The 19,081-nt window shown below is 35.5% G+C and overlaps 2 protein-coding genes across 2 annotated transcripts; both read right to left on the bottom strand.

Moving 5' to 3' along the window:
• Positions 1 to 503: 503 nt before the first annotated feature.
• Positions 504 to 3,587, bottom strand: LOC103959421. The gene is made up of 6 exons (XM_048591932.1): positions 3,429 to 3,587; positions 2,680 to 2,804; positions 2,412 to 2,585; positions 1,469 to 1,751; positions 1,285 to 1,386; positions 504 to 770 (listed from the first exon to the last, which is right to left on the bottom strand). The coding sequence occupies exons 1-6, from the start codon at positions 3,585 to 3,587 to the stop codon at positions 504 to 506; spliced, it is 1,110 nt and encodes a 369-aa protein (XP_048447889.1).
• Positions 3,588 to 4,251: 664 nt separating this feature from the next.
• On the bottom strand, positions 4,252 to 10,141 carry LOC103959423 (pollen receptor-like kinase 2). The gene is made up of 3 exons (XM_048592045.1): positions 9,307 to 10,141; positions 6,020 to 6,643; positions 4,252 to 5,629 (listed from the first exon to the last, which is right to left on the bottom strand). The coding sequence occupies exons 1-3, from the start codon at positions 10,049 to 10,051 to the stop codon at positions 5,022 to 5,024; spliced, it is 1,977 nt and encodes a 658-aa protein (XP_048448002.1). The 5' UTR covers positions 10,052 to 10,141; the 3' UTR covers positions 4,252 to 5,021.
• Between the last annotated feature and the right edge of the window lie 8,940 nt (positions 10,142 to 19,081).

Here is a 19,081-nt window from a genome sequence, read left to right as displayed (position 1 = left end):
CAAAACGAGAGTTCCAACCAAAATATTGTATGAGATTAATCCTCCTGATTAAATAAAGTGAGTGTTATTTTATTTTTCTTGTCTAACATACACCATCATGAAAGATAAAAAGTATATTACAATGTTTCTTCAGCATAAGAATTTGTTGATTGCAAAGTAATCTTAAATGTAATACAAGTGTAAGTCGCGTGTAACTTGCATGATCATTTAGATAGACCTCTGGCGCACGTGTAAGTCCGTGCAGTGAATTTAATGCTAAAATGCTATACAACTAGTAACTAGCCCCTTGAACCTAAATATGTATATGGAGAAAAACAAACCAATTGATATGCCATACAAAGGCCACTTAAATCTGTTGAAACAAATTCACTAAAACAGTGAACAGTAAAAAAAAAGTAACAATAAAACAACTAAGATATGAACTAAGCTTTGGTATTTGAAAACTATCTGGGACTGGCCTAAAGCATCCAAAACTCTTTTCTTTTCTTCATCGTCAGCTTCCCTTAAAGCTTTGAATATTTGATCTGCACTGATCGTTGTTTGCACCTCTTTCCAGCAAACCTCTGAGCGGCTTCGTGATGATGATCAGCTGCCAAAACTGCTGCCTTAGAATTTGCTTTTTTCTTCTCCACAGCCCTAGTTGCTTCTAAGGCAAGTCGTGCCTCTTCTAGTTTTTTCTCTTCTTTCAGTTTCCACTCTTCTAGCTCAATAGTCTGTATATTGAATATGAGTAAGATGAGAAGACTCCAATCAGGATAGTTATTGAGACACTAAATCCAAATAACAAAATAGATGAAAGTACGGCATTACGATATAATATACCCAAAGTTTTCAAACAAAAAAAGAATTCTCAAAGTTTAGGTGATAATTGTTCGCCACGATGCATAGACCAAATAACAACATAGATGTGAATATCATTATGCCTTATACACTTATATAGACAAATTCTCTCTTGTCGTGTTGTTTGACCGTGAATCTAAAATTATTGATCGGGTTGAGTGTTACATAGCTATATATTATATGAATGTGTATTCTAAATATTCTACGGTATCAGTTTAGCAAGAATGCTTAAACAAGTTATTATGATCACACTGCTAATCGAATCTGGAGCTTTGGCTGTATATGCAAGTGGTCCTACTTTTATGGGAGAGATGGAAGAGCAAAGAGATTCAGTGAGATGCATGCAACCTAAAAACTTTTGATGGTAAGAGAAAACGCTATTAGCTAAAATGCTAGCTTTAAGTTGCTAGGAAGATTTATGAGGGTTTTAAATTATGCTAGAACCTTCTGTTTTGCTGCCACTGCTTCTTTGCAGGCTGCATGGTACATGTCCATTGTTTGCTTCAGCTCCACTCTAAGCCTTTTCATCTCCTCTTCCATATCTTCCTGCAAGTACCGAAAGATTTTTAATCAAAATAAACTTTCTTTTGTGTTTGTAATTGACTTGTATCCTTTTCAAATGACTTACCAATACTTTCTGCGACAAGAATGGTGTTCCTCCACAACGTTGTACAGTTGATGACGGTTCATGCAGAGCGTAAAAATCAAAACTATCAAAATCTTCGTCCAGTTTTGCAATACTCTCCATGTTTGATGATGATTCTAAAGGAAATCGGGTCAGTCCAGCTGGCCCAAAATTTTGGTAGAAAGATAAAATGCTATCAGTACTTGGTCTTTCTGAGCTTACAAACGAAACATCATTCTCAGCCATTGAGACCTCATCATATGCTCCGTTGATCGGACCTCTACCTCTAGATAAGACATCAACCAAATCAGTTAATTAATAAATGAGTCAAATAAGTTGAAGAAAGTTGAGGTTCCACCATAAAATCATTTGGGAATATGGGGAGTAGCCCAACCTCTTATAAGCTCATGCAAGGTCCCTCCTCCCATAAATGTGAGACTTATTCTCAACACTCTCTCTCACGTGTTGTGAATTTTCGAGCCTAACATGTGAATCAACATAACGGGGTGACGTGGAGCGCATGTGGCCATTTGGCTTCACATGTGGTTCCTCCTACCATTAATATGGGACTCATTCTCAACATGTCCTCTCACGTGTAGCCAAATTTTGAGCCTAACACGTGGATCAACATAACGGGATGACGTGGAGCACATGTGGCCGTTTGGCTTCACACGCGGGATAACCTGCTCTGATACCATGAAGAAAGTTGAGGTTCCACCATAAAATCAATTGGCAATATGGGGAGTAGGGGAGTAGCCCAACCTCTTATAAGCCCATGCAAGGTCCCTCCTCCCATCAATGTGAGACTCATTCTCAACGTAAGTAACATATTGGTTGCATGTTGTTTAAATAGACGTTTGCATTGTATGTTTTTTAATGTAATATTTGGTAGAAATTGAAAGTTTGGCAAAATGATCCAATATTTATTGAATATATAAATGCTTACATGTGGTCGGAATGGTGATCTGCCGCCCTCTCTCCAGCAGGAATATTTGGAAGTGGACGAGATGCTTCACGCATTTCACTCACCCTTCCTCGTTTGATGGTGTATACTGAGCAGAAATGTGGTGCCAACTTCAGGACTCTGCCTGGAATAGATTCTGATGCCTTGAATCGACGCCTACTTGAACAATATGTTTTGAACATCATATGAGTTTGGACAAACAAAATTCCACATAGACGCACAATTTTATATATCTAGCTATATTGCATACCTTGTTAACCCACCAGTCCTGGATGTCGCACCAGCAACAATACTCACAATGCCATGGCGGGAAATGTACTCAACTAAGGCCTCAGCTACATCTTGATCCTCCAGTAGAACAGTCTCGCATTGTACCTGATGATATTAATTTCACAAATCACTACATCTACTTATAATTTGTCAAAACTTAAAATATTTAATCATAGATAACTAGCTTCTTAATTATATAGTGTATATAAATAGGTATGTTGATTAGATTAAAAAAAAGAGTGACGGATAAAGTTTTATGTCCTCCAGATTAGGCGAAATTCCTTTTCTAAATATTATTTATTATCACGGAGGTTTCTTACCAAAAAAAAGAAAAGAAAAAAGAAGTTATGAATTGAATTAACCTACACGTTTGCGTGTACAGTAGCAACGAAATGGAAGTAAGAAATCTGTATTTGGAGCATCATGAGCTTGCCCTTCATTTGATGGGTTATTCTCTATAAGCGCCACCAAAAATCAAACAAAATATGTTAATTATTCACGCAAGAGTACTGCTATTTGTGTCATCTCAACACGCAGAAAATTTCTGCGTGAGACATTCACATAAATGAGTCTCGCCTGTATTAGAAATGTGATAATTAACACAACATTGATTGATGAATAGAACTAATTATCGGACAACATGCGGCACATGCGTATGTATGAAAGATATAGAGAGAGGGAGTTACCAGTTGCATGAAGTTTATTATAGGAATTAGATTGGTGAATAACATGGACAAGCTTAATAGGAACATGGCTGGTAGATCTAGAGACGAGATGATCAATAGCCCATTTCAAAGCATTTTGGCTGGAGACGCCCTCGCCGATTGCCACTGCTATTGTCCCCGCGCCTTGATTATCATTTCCATTATCAACATTGTTATACGACATTATTCTCTTCCGCCCTTCCTCTTTCTCAACTCTCAGATTCAACAACCTCTTGCTCAAATATGAATATGGGAACATAAGTAAATTTCGAAAAAAAAATAAAAATTATAATATAACAAAATAATGCAAAGCTTTCTGACTCTTTCTCTCTGTCTCTCCTTCTGGACTCTTAAACTTCCCAATTGCCTAAGGGCCAGAGGAACTTAAATATTCAAAACTACTTAAAATTAATTAAAACAAACATTAACTCGGTTATAGCTAATTAACCCCCCCATATCTACAGGATTATTTTAGAAATTTGGCCCTAGATATAGAGACGATTGATGCAGATGCATGCCAAAACGCCCACATCGGTTAAAATTTCTAATATTAACCGAGTCTACCAACAAAGTTTTGATTCCACATGTACGTACCGTCAGATGAGAGATGACTTGTTACAATGGAGAACTTGAAGAACGATGAGAAAAAAAAAAGGGCACTTAAGTTTCGGTTTTTGACCTTGTAGTGATCTCTGAGAGGGTTTCCCTTACATATAGAGGAACCAATACATACGAGAGATAAATATACTACTGATAACAAGAGATAAATGAAAAGCCTAGGCCCTAGACTTGGTTCTCACCCTTGGTTCTCGTGCATATCGTTAGATTATGAACATCTGCAGCTAGAATACAACAACGGTAATTGTTCAATCACGGATATAAGAAAAATCACTTTTATGCTGTACAATCAAAGTTTCTCCTATTTTTTAGGATCGATCATAGGACTTTTTTAGTAGTAATTTTTCTCTACAATTTAGTAAGAAAAAGAAAAAACCTCTTACCTTCTCGAGTTAATATGGAGAAATTTATTGGGAATTTTTTATTTTTCTTCTTCTTTAATTTTTAATTTTTTATTATTTTTTATTTTTATATATTTGGTGAGGTGGGAAGGGAGATGTTAGTGATCATTTTCTCCCTGACTGGTTCTTTATTATTATTTCCTCTCCCTTGATGATTTGGAATAGTCAAATATAAGAACCAAGTGATATTACACCGAGTACATAGGTGGAGAGTATATCATTGCTTTGAACCTGTAATTAATTTGAAACGTGTGCAAATCCTATTCCATTTAGATGTGGTGCGAAATGAAATTTTATAAACTCTTTTGGGTATGATTGTAATTAAGGATTATTTGATGAATAAATGGTTATACTAGAAGGAATTATGTTATGGAATATTAAAGTAGTTTGTTTAAACCTAGCTTGCATATAAAGCCAAATCTTATAGACAAGCAGTTCATCGTTGTCTCTCATCCTGTTGAGGGAATTCGGAGGGACGTGACAGATGCACATTAAGAGGTTTCTTATCATCACTGAAGCAATGAACCATTGAGCATGTCATGCAGAAAGAGAGAACTATTTCATCAGCCAACAATCTTCGTCATGTCGCCTTCGCTAGCTCACGTAGAGAAAATATCTGAATCACCGGGGTTGTCCTTCTCTTTTAACTCTTCAATCCTCTCCACAACCTCTTTCAGATCCAATCTCTTCTCCACTTCCCCTTCACAACATTCCAACCCAATTTTCAAGAGCTTCAGCATCTCTCCCTCACTACTCTTGCCTGCCCCCATTCCTGTATCAAACACCTGATTGAACCACTCCTCCCGAGGCACCGAGTTCACCCAACTTGCCAAATCCTCCTCGCTTCCTTTACCTTGCTGCAGAAAGTTGGTGGGCAACTTCCCCGTTAAGATCTCCAAGATCAACACTCCGAAGCTCCAAACGTCGGTCTTCTTTGTAATGCGCTTGCTTTGCATGTACTCTGGGGACTTGTAGGCCACCATGATGGTGTGAGCATGTTCTTGGTTTACCACAGGGATTAGGCCGTAGTCGGTGACAAGGGGCTCGTAGGACTCGTTGAGAAGAACGTTTGATGATTTGAGGTGGCCATGGGGTGCTACTAGGCTGGGAAGCTCAGCGTAGAGATAGCGTAAGCCGTGTGCCACTCCTTTGACAATCTTCAAACGGGTTGGCCAGTCAAGGCTTGGTTGGCCTAGGGTTTGGTTTCCTGATCATGAAAGTGCAAATAACACCAAGTAAATTGATTAGCCATTCATTCATGTCTCTTCCTCAATCTGAAGGAGGGACCGCGGAAGAGAAATGGCTTGATATATACAACTAAAACATTAAAAGTAAAATTGTCTATAATGACATTAAAGATTTGCAAACCATATTGACGAGCAATGCTATATGGACGACATTGCAAATCACATCTCTGATAAAGGCATTACTCCGCCTATACAAATGTGCGGCATGTCTCGATTAGAGATGTGGTATACAAATAGTTTTAATCACTTAAAAGTAGTATCTCATCAATTACTAGAACAACTAGATAATATGGTCATTCATGTTTAGGTAAATTGCAAATATGTATATGTTTAAGGGAAAAGGAACTTACCATGAAGATGACGAGCCAAGCTGCCATTTTGAACATGATCAGCAATCAAGAGCTTCTCTTCCTTCTTATAATAATAAGCCACAAGTGGAAGCAAATTAGGATGTCCCAATCTCCCAATCCTTCTCATGTGCTCTAGGAACTCCTCTCTTCCCACATTATTCATCTGCTTATACCTCTTCACAACCATCACTGGTCCGGTCAGCAAAGCAGCCTTGTAAGATGACCCAAAACAACCGCTGCCTAACACCTCCGCCGAGGCTTTCAGCAAGTCTTGCATATCAAACCTCTCCCTGTCATCTCTCACAAACGAAAGCTTCAAGCTCTGTTCACCCTTCTTTCCACTCCCTCTGCTAGAGTTTTCGGGTGATCCCGGAGCACTTGCTTGGTGCTCTGGTTCTTTTTGAACTGATCTGTTTTGGACAGTTGCTGTTGATGGTGGTGGAGCCTCTACCGATGATTCAGATGTATTTTTGCGGCGTCCAAGGAGGAAGACCAGTAAAGCAACTATGGCAACGATTGCTACGATGACAGCGATGGCAATCAGCACGATAATCCAGGGTGCGGGCTTCTTCGAGTGGGTACTGCATGCTATGTTAGTTGGCCCTCCACATAGGCCTTCATTCCCTGCATGTTAAGGTGGAAAACTTTTAATTGCCTACATCTTTTAAGAACAATTCTTTTGTTCTCTAGGTGCGCTCTATGCTTTTGATTTGCTTAAAAGAAGACACTAACCTAATAAATTGCTTAAAACCTAGTAAATTACGCCACTTAGTATTACGGTCTAGTAATATTACTCTTCACTTGTAAGTGAGAGTTCTTAGGTTCGATTCTCGACAAAGGAGAATTTGAACTATATTATTACTAGCTCATTGTGAGGCTTAGCTTATCCCTCATCCTTAATGTAAATAATGTCGTTTGTTAAAAAAATTATGGAAAATTCTTTTCTAATCCTTGAAAAAAATTACTTTTGGATGAAACATTGCCTAAGATGTAAAACTAACTATGGTCCTTAGCATTTAATTGTAATTTTCAAATATTAATTAGGTTGTAATATTGAGTTTTTTATGTGTAGGTTATATATCGATTCCCATAAACAATAAAAATGTTATTTATCATTGATAATTATTATTAAGTTCTCATAATAAGAAAAGTTATTTATTATCATTTACTGTAATTGTACGTGAATTTCTCTATATATATGGATATACATGTTACGTACCCATTTTTTTTTTTTTGTGAACAAATGATATTATCTATATTAAGGAGGTGAGAAAGTGGGCTAAGCCTTACAATGAGCTAGCTATTATGTGGTTCAAATTCACCTTTGGCGAGAATCGAACCTAAAAGCTCTCACTTACAAGTGAAGAGGAATACCACTAGACTGTAGTACTAGGTGACCTATGTATGTTTAAATACTATAGTTACATACCCTCACATTCGAACCAAAACTTATGTACTCATACATTCATATCGATACTTCCATACATATAAGTTTTTTTTTTAAATATAAATTGTTTTTGTTTTGTTGTTGACTTTTTTTTTAATATAAGAATTTGAATTTTGAATAAGGTTCACATGATAAGTTTATAAAGAATAAATGTGCTATAATTACTTAAATACGGTAAGTTATAAAAATAGGAACTTAAATTAGCTTTAGAAAACCATTCATGTTAAAATTTAAAAATAATTTTATCTAAACCCTAAAATCTTAAAGTCCCAATTGAATATGTAAAAGCCCTAAAAATAATTTTATTTAAGCCCTACAATGTAGTGGTATTTCTCATCACTTGCAAGTGAGTCTTAAGTTCGATTCTCATCAAAGACACATTTGAACCATATTATTGCTAGCTCATTGTGAAGCTGAACCCACCCCTACCCCTTAATATAGATATTGTTTGTCAAAAAAAGAAAAAATAAAATAAAATCAACTAGACCCACCCCTTTGTCTTATTTTTCCATCCACATAATAATTTCACCCACTATAAAAACTTAAAAATTAAAATCTTATTCCCCACCCACGCTAATTCCTAAAATAACCTTTATATCACAACACCACACCTCCATTGTTTTGTTTCAAGTTTCAACCACTACTCGCTCCTAATCTTTCTTTAGCAACAAAATGCGTTAATTGGTATTTTCCATATAATTTTCCCTCACTTTCGCAGCAACCAAACGCAACGTAGATTGGACTTTTCTATTCAGTAGATGTTATTCTCTGTAAAGATTGTGTCTGAAATGGATATAGCAGCATGCCCATTTGGGTTATATGCAAAAAATGCTAAATTGTTTTCTCAAAACCCCAAAAGTAAGTGCTAAAATGGTTCCGTGTGGTTGAATTGAGTTTGTGGTTTTATGCAGAAACAGTACAGACGTGTGGATATTTGTTGATAGAGCTCTGCAAATTCGTTCACGGCACAAATTTAACCTATGCTGCAACCCTGACCAAAATGAACTTGGTGTTTCTGGTAATCTCCCTTGGTTTAGGGCCCAATCAAATAGCGATTTGGAGTTGGAACCAACTCTTAAACCAAAACTTCCCTTTTCGAACAACCTAAGAAGCAGGTTGGTTTTGATGTCAACTCGAAAAGATGGAGGATCTCCTATTTGGGACAACTACCCTTTTCGAACAACCTAAGAAGCAGGTTGGTTTTGATGTCAACTCGAAAAGATGGAGGATCTCCTATTTGGGACAACTACCCTTTTCGAACAACCATATCTCCCTTGTTCTGTTTTCTGTGCCTACATGAATGGCAGGTCTCAGGAGCTCGTAGATCAACAGCAACTTCCGGCTGTGGCAGTCGGTGGAGAAGCTAAGAAGAGAGATGAAATGGAAGAGAGAGAAGCACAGGGGGAGAGAGAATGGGACGAAGAGAGAGACGGTGGGGAGAGAAATGAGGTAGGGTTTAAAAGTCTTTTTCAAAAGGATAAACATGTTATTGACATTTTCACTAAAATAAAGATGGAAAAATAAGACATTGAGGTGGATTTAACAGCACTAGAAAAAGAAAAAAAGAATTGCGTGAATTTAAAAGAATTGCGTGAAAGATTTGTTTATAGGCCGTATATGGCTAGCTGAATATGTAAGACTTGAGCTTTAATCGATTTTCACTCCTCATTGGTTTCTCAACTACGGTTGTCAAAATCTCTCACAAGAAAAATCCTAATTGGAAGGTATATATATATTAATACAACTCAAATTCAGATATTAAACATGGTTATTCTTCCTGGATATTGAGAGAGAGAGAGAGAGAGAGAGAGAGAGAGAGAGAGAGAGAACTTGAGCTCACCTGCAAATGAGCTTGCACCAAATTTTCTTAGGCCTTCCGGGATCTCACCCTCCAATTTGTTGTTGGAGACGTTAAAAATTGTTAACCCGGGCTGCCTAAAATCTGGTATCTTGCCTTCGAATTTGTTCCCTTCAATACTCAGCTCCACCAACTTATCCAACCCAGCTGCCAACGACTTTGGAATCTCTCCCGTAAACTGATTATTCGCCAAGTGGACTTTCTTCAATGATGACATTCCTGCGAACCAATCTGAAGGAATCGCCCCAGATAATTTATTATCCGACAGGTAGACAGATTTTATCGGGCCAAGTTTCCTCAAATCAGGCAATGGACCCTCAAAACTGTTCTTCATAAGGCTTATGGTTCTTAAGTTCGTCAGGTCCTTGAGCAAGTCCACATTAATTCCACCCTTGAGCCCCATGTTCTCAAGCTGCAGAGCCCAAACTCTCCCCTTTCCATCGCAACGAACACCCATCCAGTTCGACGTTCGGGCGGTGCAGGGACTGGTCGATGGCTTCCAACTGGTTATTCCGTCGGTGTTTTGTAAGGAACCCTTAAACTTGAGGAGAATTTCGGTTTCAGAAACCTCCGCAGAAGAGGCAACACAAACATGTAACAGAACAAAGAAGAAACCAAGAGTACGAGATGACATTAACGATGATGATGCGCACTGCATCATCATCATCATCATCATCTTCATCTTCTTGTTACGTTGCTCCATAATTGTGGTGTAGGTACGTAGCATAAGAGGCTTGTACGTACACGCACAAGTAGGGGCAGCGTGTGTGCCCTTTTAGAGGGGGCTGCGCTGCAAATTGAGTCAGGGTGCAGGTGAAGAAGGATTTGAAGGTTGATAGTGGTTAATTTTGATGGCATTGAGAGAGAAAGGGGAACAGTGAGTGATGAGAGAGAGAGAAGAAGGAGAGAGGCTAAGAATAGTAGTTGGAAAGGCTGTTTACAAGGGTCAAATGAGGAGGGATGGATCATTCGGAAATAGGGTTGTCCAAAAGTTGACAAAGTCTTTACCTTAATTTCTGTAACTTTTGTGCAAGATATTGGGTTATGTGTGTATTTTGCAGGAGAGTTATCCGGTCCGCCTTTGAATACTTTGATGCATGAGATTGATTTTCTATAAACCCTAGCTCTTTCACCTATTTTTATTTCTTGGCTTTGGTTTTCCATTACTAAAATGGGACAACCAAGAACACCTCATTCCAGTGCCTCATTTATCTGGCCTTTCTAGTTAAGAATTATTAACATTATTGTAGCTTCTTATCAAAAGCTTAAGGGCTGGTTTGGTATTTCTGTGTTTTGAAAAAAATTGATTCTGCTGTGCTGCGAGAATAAACAGCTATGAAATAAAGCAGTAGAGTGTTTAGTAAACTTTTTTGTAAAAGTGCTTTTGGCAAAAAAAGCAGTGTTAAAGTGTTTGGTAAATTTTTATGTAAAACTGCTGTAACTATGTAAAATGATTAAAAATATATATAAAGTTGAATATTATATAATGATTTTTTTATCTTTTCTTTTATTATGACATTTATAAGATTTATTTAAACGATTTATAAACAGTTGTGAGCTTCAAAAAATGTACTTTTACCTTCTTTTTTTATTAAGATATTTATAATTTTTTTATTCTATTCTTTTCTCTAAGAGTCGTTTCTTTTTTACCTTGTCCCTATTTTATTTTTGCGGAACCTTTGCATATTCTATCTTCCGTCACTCACTCCCTCTCTCCCCCTTCTCTTTCTGTCTCTCTTTGTCTTTCTTTGCCTGATCCTAAGGAAGGCTAGGTCGTGGGGAAAGAACGGTTGGGTCACATCAATCGATTCACGAAAGATGGATGAACTCTGATTTCAGGACTTACCGTCGGTGTTAGCGGCGAAGGCATCGAGGCTTTTCTGTTGAGATTTTGGGGATCGGCAACGAAGTCGATGGGTATAATTTATAATTTATATATATATATAAAGGGAGAAGGCCAATTTGGTGAAGCATTCAGAAATGCCAAAAATGTCCTCATTTCATACACAAGGCTAATGGTTAACTGCTCATAAAAATAGGGTTAAAAACGTAAAAATATGGAATTACATCTCAATAATGATTCCGACCATTGGATCAAATCACCCACACTTTCAATTAAATTTCACCCATTAGATTAAGCATACACTTACTGTTCCAGATGAAAAAAACGATAATCGACCACAACTACATGGAATCGAAGCACTCCATATCAACAGTTGCACATACTAAAGATGGAACCGCCCTCCATCGCACGTTCTCGATCACCACAGTGGATACAAAAGTGTAAATTGGGTAATTTTCTCAAACAATGTTCTTATCTTTGCCAGAATTTTGCAATGGGTTTTCGCCATAAATTTTCACTTTCTGCTTCAATTTAGGTGCTCTAAGCCTAATTGAATTGTTCATATCTACTAATGTTTTGATTTATTAACTAATTGCCCGCTTTAATATATAATAATTTGGAGATTTTTACTTGATTATCATTTGAACTATTCGAAATTATTTATCTTTACGAGATTTTTTTAATGGGTTTTGAACCAATTTGTAGAAAGCTCTCTCTTTTGTGTATTGGTTATTCTGTTTCTAGCTTAATTTTAGCCATTTTGGAATGCCAGAGACATTTATAGCAGTTATTGAAGTTACACAATTACCAGTTCTTTACAAAAGGCCTTCTTCAACTGCCGAACTTCTTGAGCTTTCATCCCACCAAAGATTGGTGGCTTCAGCTTCATTGTCACTCAGACTGGTGACCCATTGATGTCGGGTATGGTTTATTTTTGTTTGTCTTTTTTCCCAGATTTAATTTGATGTATTGTATTATTTATCTGACGACGATGCTTAACTAGCTTCGAATTTTGTGCTGCACATTAACACCCTTTGATCATCCTAGGGCTCTCGATAGAGTTGGGGCGGCAGGATCCGGATCTAAGATGGTTGAACACTCTATAGGCAGTTAATATTTTTGCCAACCAATCTTCTCGGTTGTGTTCGTAACCTCTGGGTTGTGACGGTTCTTCATCTCTCTTACTTGAGATTCTTTGAATTTTTTGTCCACATTTGAAGACGAAAAGGGAGGAAAGTTGGATAATTATCCTCCTATTTTGAAAAATAAGAGATAATTATACTCCTAAACTAAGCGGTTATAATTATAACACGTTGAAAAAAAATTGGAGCTCAAATTTGAAACTGCAATTAGCATTGCAATTGGTTTTTTTTCCTTTCCTGCAAAAACTAAATTGTTTTCACTCTCAGGTATGTTACTTTAATGTTTGATTTATTTTTAATTTCCCTTTTTATCATTAACTCCAGATTTGATCAAATATATAGGTTGATTGGTGAATCCCCAGTGATCAATGCGTTTTCAATATATGAGTTGGTGGTTTCATTCTTTTGGGTAACTTCCTTTAATTCTTTTTTCCTCCTATCCATGAATTAATTTTAATTAATTTAGTACAAATGTTCATTTTTGGTTTCTAGGAAATTAAAAGTTTGAACCTTTTTTATTTGTGTAATCAGTTTTGAAGTTTGTTTCACAGGGAAGAAGGAAGAGAAATAAAGGACTAAGAGGGAACCAAAATAGTTTTGATCGTCATTGCTTTCTGTTTTGACTAACATAGTTTCACCCCTTTTCGTTTTTCCTTCTGTCCATGATTTTGATTTTAACTAATTTAAACAAAATGATAGATTTGAGCTACAAGAGCAGAGGAGAAGAGGTCTTGATCATGTTTTTTTTTTCTTCATTTAGATGGTTGATCTACTCTCTTATTTGTCACTCCAACTTTTTTATCTGCTTCTATTTCCTATGCATACTTTTTTTATATAGACAATTGGTGGACGATGTTTTGATGGGACGGCGGTTGTCAAGTAGGACGACGATCTATGCTTTATTTTATGGGCATGCCCATTTTCTTAACATGCCTCTCATATTTCCCATTCTATTTTTCCTATTTTTCAATTCACGCTCTTCTCTTTCTCACTCTTCGCCTGTAAAGCCGTCAGGTGTGTCAAAGTGGTTGGATATGTTTGATGTGAAAGAACTGTCGTGCTTTGAGAGGCTACGTGAAGGGTATATTTCTATTTTCTTTTTCTTCCATGTTTTATTTATTTATTGGCGATCAATGATACTTTGTTCTTCTTCCATTTTGGAAGAATAATGTTACAATTTCTCTATTTTGTAATGGTTTTAAGACTCTACGGATGTCCTTAATTACCAAAGTCATAATAATGATCAAGCATAGCTCATTTCGTGAAATCAAATTCTATCAGCCAAACAAAAAAAAAAGACACCATAATAATTAGCAAGCAAAAAAAAAAAAGAAAAAAAAGGTGGATTGGTTAGTGTACAATTCATAAATTTCATTTTTGGGTACAATGGGCAGGTGCAAAAAGACTAAGTTAGATGATTTAACATAATAAAAAATTGAAAATAATAAGAAATTGTTGTGATGGACACAAACACAATGTATAAAATAATCACTTAAGAAATATAAGAATATCTAAAACAACACATCTTTGGGGCGCGTAGCGCTCGTGATGCAAAAATGCCTCTCGCACGCACGTTAGTGCGTGCAAAGAGGCTAGTTTATTTAATTGCTAAAGGCCATTTTGGGTATTGAAAAAATTTCATTAAAGGCCTCAACGCCTCTTGTGAAATCGGTTTGCACAGAAGCTGGGCAAGCAAAAAAAGCTGGTTTTTCAAAGCTGGGTTCTGCAACTTTGTATTTTTGGCTTTTTTTTTTATCCAAAACTGTGAAAAAAAACTGAAGTTGAATGTTTACCAAACATAGAAAAGCTCCTAGCTCCAGCTTTTTTTTATACCCACTTTTTTCAAAATCACATCAGTACCAAATCAGGACTAAGTTTAGGGGTTGATTCCCTCCGATAACCAAAAAAAAGAAAAAAAATTGCTTTGCACTACTACTATACTATACATGTCAAGAAACAGAAATAATCAAGGGCAAAATCAAGGTATGATGAAGGTTGATCGAGGTTGGTTGAGAAGGGATCACATTGGATTGGAAATTTTGATTCCGACCGGTTATGTGACACGCAAATCAAATCCTACCTCTAGAAGTTTGTGATCCGAGAATTCAGAAAATACTAGAACGAAATTAGATGTCTCATGAAATTTAAAAAATTTCTAATTACATTGGGTTTTCAAGTTTTAACTACCTACCTACAATGACAGACTTCAATTGAAGTGAATAAGATAGATTAAGAAGATAAGGACAATTTTTTTTATAGATACTAAATGCGTTTGGAAATGCTTTTAAAATGACTGAAAACGCGTTTGATAAAAATGTTTTTAGAACAAATTCTTACACTACAACAGTTTGGGTCTTTTACAACTTGACAAATACGGCGTATAGTACCATGCCTTAAATAATATCATTAATGACATTCATAAAATTCATGTCGTAATACTTGTGCATAATCTCGCATTCACTACCGTAGTTTTGTGCAAGTTTTTAAACACAAATATTTACGGGTTAAGCATTGTGTGTTGTATTTGACAATTTATACAACACACTTTCCTTCTCTTTTAAGGCTTCACGTTATGTCGTAAATTAAATTTTTCATATATTTATGTCCCTACCTTTTATGACACAAATGACATGTCATAAATAATAGCTTTTAACTTGGGAAAATTAATATGTTAATAAACCAATTTTTCTAGTCAATCAAAGGACATTTTGGTTTCGAAATTTTCCTAGTCTGCGCCGAAATTTTTCCACCCCACATTTTATTATTATTTTATTGGACCAAAACCAGTGTGTATTAGTTTACTTTAGTTTCAATTTTCCAATGCTCTAAAAGGAGCTTTTTGGCTCTCTAATTGATTCTCCTCTTTCTCCAAGTCCAAAGGCCCCAACTTCTCCTACGCCATCAAGCTCCCCATGGTGATTCCCTAATCCCCATCTCTCTTTTCTCACTCATTTATTCTTTTTAGAAAATGCAAATGCAAAATCATTCAATTTTTCGTTTATTCTTTTCGATGATATAAATGTTGAGTTTGTAATTATGAAAAATGATGTAGATTTCAATTTTTTGTTTGGTGCTATGAATGCATTTGTGAGTATTTGACTACTATTGGGTTTGTTCATTCACAAGTGTGTTTGTGTCCGAAAAAGTATAAAACGACCGATTACGTATATGATTGATGATTTCTTTATGTACTCCATTTGAATGTTGATATTGTGATTTGTGACAACCAAGGAAAACTAAAGAAGAAGAATTTGAATGCATCAACTTCAAATTATCTTTGGAGGAAAAAGATATTACAATCAACGGAAAAGAAGTTGTATGTTCCTTTGGTTAGGACTTAGGACTTAGGTCTAAATCTTGTAGATTTTAGATGCATTTATTGATGTGACAAGGTTATGCACCTTTCATGTCTTCTTTCCTTAAGACTTAACAGTTGGATGATACAAGTGGGATATTGGATGACAAACTATGGAAGATTTGATATGTTTTATAAATAGTTGTGGTTTATTTTGAGAGTATATAATCTTCTAAAGCACTGCTTATTTGGCTATTGAAGGTTTGATAATTTGCCTGCACCGTTGCTTATTTGGCTTTATCAAGGTTTCATCGTTGTTAATGCATGCCTAGAAATTAAGGTATAACAATTTATGCATATGAGTAGTCATTTATTTTCATTATTGTAATTGATGGCTTATTTTGTGTCTTGCCTTGAATATGCTAAATTTTTGTATTACAATGCTTTTAAACATGGTTTTGTTTTATATATATATATATATATATATATATATATATATTAGTAGCTACTATGTTGACTGCTAGAAATAGAGAACTCAACAATGTAGAATGTAGAGTCTAATTGGTCTAAAATGGACAAAGAATGGGCATACTTTCTAAGGTTATATTATGAACTCTATGTGTAAATGTTAGATTTCTTCTTTATATTCCATACACATTGAATTTCTACTTTTCACTTGGAGAAATTCAACAGTGTATCAAAATGGAGTACATAGTTTTTTTAATGATGTTTTGACTAAAGAGGGTAATTCAAAAAAAAAATATTATGTCCTTGAAAAGATTGTCTTAACATGAACTTCCAACTTTCTACAGTAGTATATGATCATTTAATCGAATATAGGTTTGATCCTATGTACAATAATTGAATTTGGCATGGAGAAAAATCGAATACATCTCTTCAACATGAAGATGTGGAAATGTTCGATTTCTTATTCATATTCCACACACATTGAATTTGTACTTTTCACTTGTAGAAATTCAACAGTGTATCAAAATGGAGTATGGAGTTTTTTGAATGATGTTTTGACAAAGGAGGTGTCCAAAAAAATTAATATGTCCTTGAAAGGATGGTCTTAACATGTGCTTCCAACTTTCCACAGTAGTGTATGATCATTTCATTGAATACGAGTTTGATCCTACGTACAATAAATGGATTTGGCATGGAGAAAAATTGAACACATCTCTTCAACATGAAGATATGGAAATGTTTGATGTTAATAGAATGTATAGGGATGCATATTTTCAAGATGATGGTGTTGTAGAACCAAATGAAAGAATTAAGCCAAATTTTGTAAGTATTTTGGAGGATGTTAAGCTTCCTTTATTTCCTGGTTGTAATAAGTACACAAAGATGAGAGCAGTTGTTGTTATATACAAGTTTAAAGATATGTGGGTTAACTAATAGTGGCTACAATGATTTACTTCAAATTTTAAGTGACATGCTGCAAGATGAGAACACACTTCCTGATTCCTTGAATTTGACAAAAAAAAATTATTGAAGATATTTGATATAGGTTATCAAAAGATCGATGCATGTGTGAACGACGACTGTTGTTTATTTTGGAAGGATCGTAATGATTTGGAGACTTGTCCAACATGTGATGCTTCAATTTATAAAACTAATGAGCGAGCTAAAAAGATTCACAAAGGAATACCCATGAAGGTCTTGCGTTATTTTCCTATAATACCTGTACTTAAGAGGATGTTTAGACCACCCGAGAAGGCTGAGCAACTATTATGGCATTCGAAGCATAAAAGTAAAGATGGAAAGTTGAGACATCCAGTTGATTTATGGGCATGGGAAAGAATAGATTGTAAATATCCTAAATTTGCATTAGATCCATGAAATCTTAGATTAGCCATTTCATCTCATGGGTTTAATCCTTTTGCTGATCTTAGTTCAAGATAAAATTGTTCAAATTGTACAATCGTCAATTATTGACATTGGTAAACAACCCAAAGCAATTTAATTATAATTCAATTCGAGACGATCAAAAGTAGAAAGTTCATATTCTTCAGTCGATGAACAATTCTTTGGACAATATTCAACACAATTACCACAAAATATATAGACTCCGAAATCGATACTGTAACTAAGCAGCTGTTTCTTGCGAATATTAGTTTCCAATTTCCAATCAACAACGAGTAGATTTATAGGACATACATAAACACATACTTCACAAGCAATATATTTATCAAATCTAAAATGGATTCGATGTGAATCCCAGTTAGACTCAGGCGTGATACACTTTTTAGTTATTGGGAGAACCTGAGTACTATTTTTTGGATCCAGGAAACAGCAACATACAACTCTTTGTTGTATTGCGCTCTCCAAGTGTGCTTGTTCTTCCCTTCTTCCTTTGGCCAGTGGTACTAGTTACGTATAATCTTCCTCCGTCATTGTGCATGTCTAAGGATAATGTGATATTATCATTATTAATTCCCAGAAAGGAGCAACCATGAAATGATATAGATGTATATTTAGAGCCATTGATTGATAATTTAAAAAGCTATAGAACAATGACATTGAAGTGTATGATGCATTTGGTAAGTCCATGTTCAATTTGAAGGCTATTTTGATGTGGACAATAAGTGATTTTCCAGTTTATGGAAATTGTCAGGCCATCATGTAAAGGTAAAGTAGCATGTTCGCTATGTGATGTTAGCACATGTTCATTATGGTTTGATGCTAGTCATAAGTTTGCATACATGGGCTATAGACAGTTTCTTGCTCACAATCATTCATTCAGCACAAATGCAGATTGGTATGATGGAAAAGAAAAACATGGGGTTAAGCGTAAGATGTTGAATGGTTTAGAAATTGCCCATGGAATCAAAGATTGGGAAAATGTAGGAAAGAAAAGAAAGTTCGGGAAGAGAAGAAAGAAGAAGAAGACAAATGCTATTTAGCCTTGGAAAAAAAAATCCATCTTCTTTGATCTGCCATATTGGAAGGTTAGAATTTCTATACTTGCCCTTTTTGTTCTACTTTTCTTATTAATTTTTAACATGATTTCACTTATGTATATGAGAATTTTCTTTTAAATGTATATATTTAAGATATTACTTGTACGTCACAATTTAGATGAATGCATATTGAAAAAAATATATGTAAGAGTATTTTGGTGACACTTTTGAATATGAAAAGAAAACAAAAGATGGGGCCAATTCTAGCAAAGATTTGTAGAACTCGGGCATTGGAGATGACTTACATATAGATGGGGTCAATGTTCTCGCTTACCTTAAGGACCACACATGTTTACACAAGTAGAAAAAAATGGTTTTTTGTAAGAGGTTTGGTAGATTTAAAATTACCAGATGGTTACAGCTCCAACATTGTTAATCATGTTTCCTTAAAAGATTGTAGGGTTTCAGGCTTGAAGTCTCATAATTGTCATGTTCTATTACAACAATTATTACCTGTGGCATTAAGAGGCCTTTTGTCAGATGGACCAAGGATTGCAATCTTCCTACTATG

This window comes from the organism of the source record quoted next, unplaced genomic scaffold (genome assembly GCF_019419815.1).
Source record: "Pyrus x bretschneideri cultivar Hongxiangsu unplaced genomic scaffold, Pyrus_bretschneideri_v1 Contig36, whole genome shotgun sequence".
Classification (NCBI taxonomy): domain Eukaryota; kingdom Viridiplantae; phylum Streptophyta; class Magnoliopsida; order Rosales; family Rosaceae; genus Pyrus; species Pyrus x bretschneideri.
Note: the sequence above shows the minus strand (reverse complement) of the source record. Positions and strands in the feature narration are given on the sequence as shown.

Coding starts and splice junctions, on each gene's coding strand:
- LOC103959421 (XM_048591932.1), bottom strand. CDS start 3,587: ATGTCGTATAACAATGTTGATAATGGAAATGATAATCAAGGCGCGGGG. Junction 2,805..3,428: donor TTCCTATTAAGCTTGTCCAT/GTTATTCACCAA, acceptor TAATATCATCAG/GTACAATGCGAGACTGTTCT. Junction 771..1,284: donor CAGTGGCAGCAAAACAGAAG/GTTCTAGCATAA, acceptor ATTTGGATTTAG/TGTCTCAATAACTATCCTGA.
- LOC103959423 (XM_048592045.1), bottom strand. CDS start 10,051: ATGCTACGTACCTACACCACAATTATGGAGCAACGTAACAAGAAGATG. Junction 6,644..9,306: donor TGGTGCAAGCTCATTTGCAG/GTGAGCTCAAGT, acceptor CTTAACATGCAG/GGAATGAAGGCCTATGTGGA. Junction 5,630..6,019: donor CTTGGCTCGTCATCTTCATG/GTAAGTTCCTTT, acceptor TTTCATGATCAG/GAAACCAAACCCTAGGCCAA.